Source organism: Vigna unguiculata, chromosome 3, assembly GCF_037176805.1.
Source record: "Vigna unguiculata cultivar grain cowpea cultivar isolate G323 ecotype 2 chromosome 3, ASM3717680v1, whole genome shotgun sequence".
In the NCBI taxonomy this organism is placed as follows: Eukaryota; Viridiplantae; Streptophyta; class Magnoliopsida; order Fabales; family Fabaceae; genus Vigna; species Vigna unguiculata.
Window position 1 is genome coordinate 55,220,414 of NC_140794.1, and position 5,662 is coordinate 55,226,075.

Sequence of the window (5,662 nt, forward strand, 5' to 3'; positions counted from 1 at the left end):
AAAAGTATGTGGATTTTATCAAGTATTTTCATGATAATTACATGGAAACAGAGAAGTTTATAAAACAAAACTGTCAAACTTACTCCTATAGAAAATAAAATCCTAAAAGAAATAAATTTCATAAAATAGATTTTTCTATTATTAAATATCTTTATTTATTTATTTTTCTTCTATTTTCACTCTTCTCTTCTACCAAACAACTGCCATATTTATCTATTAATTAAACAAAACGACGCCGACATTTGAGACTTGAGAAGTTTCAAGAAATTCCCTCGTAAAAAAAGAAATAAAAGCCGAATTTGTTATGTTTCAGCGGGTAAAAGACGAATGCGCGTGACGAAGATCAAAACGGCACCGTTGTGATATCTCCTCATTGAACTCAGAGAAAAATAATGATGATTTAATTTCCGATTTCAGATAATAGGTATTTCCATATTCACCCCCGTTGAATCGTTGATTTCTGGAATCCCTTGTTCTTCTGACACTGTCCCAGCAATCCCAGCAAGATTCAGATTCAGATGTCCTAAAGCGCCTCACATGGCCACCACAAGGTCACCTAACCATTCTTCCGAGGAAGGCGCCGATCCCACGCCGTTCCTCGGCGCTTCTTCCGACGACTCTAACTCCGGCCGCCGTCTCCTCCGCCGCCCCAGCCTACGCGAGGCGGCACGCTTCCTGAGGCAGGCGAGCGGCCGCCGATTGATGCGCGAGCCGTCGATGGTCGTGCGGGAGGCGGCGGCGGAGCAATTGGAAGAAAGACAGAGCGATTGGGCCTATTCGAAGCCCGTTGTAGTCTTGGATATTCTCTGGAACTTCGCGTTCGTCGCCGCGGCCGCCACCGTCTTGATTCTTAGTCGCGACGAGAATCCGAATATGCCCCTGAGGTTGTGGATAGTAGGCTACGCTATGCAGTGCGTTCTTCACGTCGCGTGTGTGTGCTTTGAGTACCGGAGGCGGCAGCGCCGCCGTGAACAGTCCAGCGCCGCCGTTGCTGTTGGCGGCAGCGGGGATTTGAGTTCGGCTTCGATGGAAGGCTCTGGACACTACGTGTCGTTGCCGCAGCTCGAGGACGATGGTATAAGGTAAATTTCTTATCAGTAACCAAGGTTGCGCTTTGAATTTATGAGTACTTTTCCCTTCTTTTTACATCTCATATGCATTTATTACTATAGCGCTGGACTATAATGAATTGAGTTTGCCAAATGAATTTAAGGAACCAGCATGCTTTTAAGTGTTTGCTATGATGTAACTGAAAGTCGTTTAACTAATTTAAATTTCAGAGATACGTGGTTTAATTGAAAACTCTGCCAAACCTTCACTTCATGCTTCAGAGAAACCGCGGGGAGATTTTGGGTTTCTCGATGCTTAGTTAAAAAAAGAATTTTGTCAGTTCAAAATATATCAAATGCTCTGATTTTCCAACTTTTGTAATACTCTGGGATCTCTAAAATCTCTCTCAAATTGCTTTGAGCGAGTGAAACGGATGATGTAACTTTGTAGGAATAGGTGATATAAAAGGCTCTCTCATCTAATAATTGGCTGAATTGTTAGATAGTAAAGTTATTTTCTATTCACTCTCTTAAAACAGGGGTGTAAATGTGTATGTTTTAAGTATAGACAAATTAGTAACACATGATTTTTTAGCACAGTAGTATGGTGGCTAAGTCTGGAAATCTTAATGATGGATGATTAGGGAAAAATTCTCTATTCGCCTGATATAATTTCCAACAAAGTTATATGTGGGTCAGTTTGTTGCATTTTTTTTTCCATTTTCTGTGCATATGTTTCATCTCTTCAAAATAATCAGAAGCTAAGGGTTGGAAAAGTAATACAATGTCCAATATTTATTTAGATCGGGAAATAGTACGATCAATTATTGATTCATTCATCATTTTACCCAAACAGTATGGCCAAGCATTTGGAATCAGCCAACACAATGTTTTCTTTCATTTGGTGGGTTGTTGGATTCTACTGGATATCAGCTGACAGTGAAGCTTTGGTCCAACATTCTCCTCTGCTTTACTGGTTTGTTTCTCTCTCTCTCTCTCTCTCTCTCTCTCTCTCTCTCTCTTGTCCTGTATCTGACTCGTGCTTGTGCAACTTGCTCATACTTCTGTAACTGTATTTATGTGTAATTTATTTTCCTTTTTGGAAAACCTACAGTTATTTTACTTGATTACCGTTGACAAATTCTACTTGCTTTGCAGGTTATGTATAGCCTTCCTGGGTTTTGATGTTTTCTTTGTCGTTTTCTGCATTGCACTAGCATGCATCATTGGTATAGCTGTTTGCTGTTGTCTACCATGTATCATTGCACTCCTGTATGCAGTTGCAGACCAGGTACATTATGGTGTCATTACTGGTTCTTGTATGAGTTAGTATGGATGTATGAATCTAGCGCCTCAAGTGTTCGTGTCCTTAAATTTCCCTCTACTTATCCACATTTATCTGCCGAGTCTTTAAAGAAAATTGGTGATATTTGTGGCTCCAAATGTTTGAGTTTTTGAATTTATTGAAGCTAAATGAAATGGAGGGATGCACTCAGAATAAATATAGACTTGCCATTTGGTAGAAAGAGACACATATGTTAGCTTGTAGGATCTATTTTTTGTGGATCAAACCGTGTTGGATGTGAAGGAAAAGCTGTCTTGTGCGGGCAAAATATGTGAAATTTTTAATTTTCATTATTGTTGCTAGTTGTGGTGCGACTTTAATAGGACTTGTAGTGTATAAGATTCTTAGCAGAAATTTGGAATGGAATATGATTGGGATGGATAAAGATTGATCTATTATACCTTGTATTCAGCGAGTCCCATGAATTGTTACAAAGGAAGTATTTTGTTTGTTCTACTGTTTAAGGTGAATAACCTAGGCTAACCCAGAGTATTTTTAGGTTGATAATGCTATTTGACTCAGTTGTGTCTCTTACCTGATCTTCTAGACACTAATTTTTGTCTCTTTTACTTACTACGTTTTGCCTTTCTGAATAAAATAAAACAGTCTTGTGAATACATATACGATGAAAGGAAATGTTTTTCTATCATAATAAATACACTGGGTAACCATTGAAGGAATCAATGTTTAGTACAAGTACGAGAAATATTGCGATAAACTCTGAAGCTTGTCACGCAAAAGTGACTTTTGATGAGGTGGAACTAATTTTTGATACTTGCATATGTATGATATGAAAGTTGGTTTTACCAACTGTGATGAGTAAATGGAGACTGTTAAATGAATGTCCCTGAGACTTTTTAGTGTTGAAGATGAAGTGAATTATAACATCATATACTCACAACAAAATGGCACGTCCTGTATATATATTTTTTTTAGATAACATTTTATCCTGTGATTTGTGTGCTTCATTCAGGTTGACATTGTTGGCCTTTTAGGATTTGTGAGGAGTGAAATTTGTCATATGATTACTTTCCTACAACTTGGTGCATTGTGAATATATTATTGATTCTTGAGTATTTAATTGTGATAATTGTTGTAATCTAGTAATTGTACTGTTCCTTGTCTAATCTCTTTTTTCTCATTTGTTCGGGATTACGAAAAAGCAGGAAGGGGCATCAAAAGAAGATATTGAGCAATTGTCAAAATTCAAGTTCCAGAGAACTGAAACTAATGAGAAACTTGATGGGAATACACAAGGAACTGCTGGAGGAATAATGACTGAATGCGATACTGATTCTCCCATTGAACATGTTCTTTCTGACGAGGATGCGGTATGCTGTTCTTTTTTGTTATTCGTTGGCTTGGCCTTTTTCTCCCTTTCCCTTGTATTCTTTTTGTTCTGTCTGTCTTTTTCAATATATTTCAAAGGGAAATCCATGTTTGTTCCAAAACAATGGCCTTGTTATAAGCCATAGCACAGTTGTTTTGTGAACACATTCCCAGATCGGAGAATCCGTTATGTATTTATTCCGCCTTCCATCTCTTCCGTTTTGGCCTTGCTTTTCAATCTAATTTTTCGACAAAGTGGTTCCAGAAAATGGGAGATAATTTTGATGAGATTAATAGTTTGCGTTAGAAAAACTGATTACACCCTCTGTTGTGCGGCTAATCTGAAAAATTTTGGTTTGCAAACTGTAGGAATGTTGCATCTGTCTTTCTGCTTATGATGATGGGGTTGAACTTAGGCAACTTCCTTGTGGCCACCATTTTCACTGTTCCTGTGTGGACAAATGGCTGCATATCAATGCTACTTGCCCCCTCTGCAAGTACAATATCTTGAAAAGTACCAGTCATGGTCAAGACGAAGTTTAGTCAGAAAAGTTCTAGCAGCCTGCTGGGGAAATTGCATATCTTTTGGTTCACAGTATATTAGGCACAACTTGTTTATATAATCCAATACAAGCCTTTATTGTAGTTGCTGCTGATGCATACTCTCGTAGTGATAGTTGTTTTGATTATTCTTCGTTTTGAGTGGCTTCTTTCTGGTTATGTATATCTGCTCATTGTATACCGTAAATAATCATCTCAAGGCAGTTTGGTTCATTTTTTAAATATTTTTTATCATCACTGTTCTTGAGAGTACACTGTCTTTTATAAACATAAGTATGTCTGGTGTACCATTTGATAACGGTCGGTTCAACCTACCACTTTCTTAGTCACTGATTTTCTGAATTCAAATTGAGGCTGTTGCAAGTGTTGGGTTATTTACCACGATCTCGATTGGTTGTTGATTCTATTGCTGAAGAACAAGACCAAAATAATGTGTGGCTACAAGCTGAATTGGAGGAAGAACTTTTGGTCTTTGAAAATTTGCAGCTCCTGTTTTTGCTGAATCACATGACAGTTCAGAAGTTCCAATTATGGTTTTGCTTTCATCTGATATTGGTGGCGTGGTTGTAGTTTTACACATTCCAAATGTAGTTCATAATGTCTCTTGGCACAAATATTATGGGAGAAATTCGAAGAGTTTAGGCTTTGACATCAGTTTTTATTACTGATAATGATGAGTGGTTATATGTCTATTACGAGTTTCTGAATATGTACATGTTTGGTTTATTTTATGTTTGTGAAGAAAATATTAAATGTAGTGTTCCGTAAGAAAACGAAATTTTAGTCAACCATAGGGCGAGTAGATTTATTATTTTATGATTTAAATAAAAAAGTTTTATGAATTCACTTTAGGTTAAGAAACAAATCACTTTAGGTTAAAAAAAAGGTTTCAAAAAGAATTTTACTAGTTTTAAGTAAATAGAGAAGCTTCAATAAGAAAAAAATCTCAAAATAATATGTTTCTATTAAATTAATTATAAAATTATATTTAAAATAAATATTTTTAAAAAAGTATTTTATTATTAGTTTTATTAAATTTTTATAAGTTTATTTTTAAGAATAAAATTTAATTAAATTATTATCTATAAATTTTTTATTGGTAATAAAAATGATAATTAATGATTTAACATATTTTTTTAATAAGTTATGATTTTGTTTAAGGTTTAGGGTTTGAGAATGATTAATTATTTTTGTTTTCTTATAATTCAGTTAAATTTTATTTTCTTTTTTTATTTTTATATGAATTTTCTTGTCTCTTAACTTTCTTCTCTTTTAATAGTTTTTTTCAGGGTTTTGATATATTATATTCTTTAAATTGTGTATATCAATTTTTTCATCTCATTTTTTTAGTATGTATTTTCTTTATATTTGTATTATT

General features: G+C 35.4%; 1 protein-coding gene across 1 annotated transcript; it reads left to right on the forward strand.

The window, feature by feature from the left end:
• Positions 1-318: 318 nt before the first annotated feature.
• LOC114178391 (E3 ubiquitin-protein ligase At1g12760-like) lies at positions 319-4,976 on the forward strand. The gene is made up of 5 exons (XM_028064256.2): positions 319-1,082; positions 1,906-2,025; positions 2,208-2,340; positions 3,561-3,725; positions 4,093-4,976. The coding sequence occupies exons 1-5, from the start codon at positions 538-540 to the stop codon at positions 4,264-4,266; spliced, it is 1,137 nt and encodes a 378-aa protein (XP_027920057.1). The 5' UTR covers positions 319-537; the 3' UTR covers positions 4,267-4,976.
• Positions 4,977-5,662: the final 686 nt, after the last annotated feature.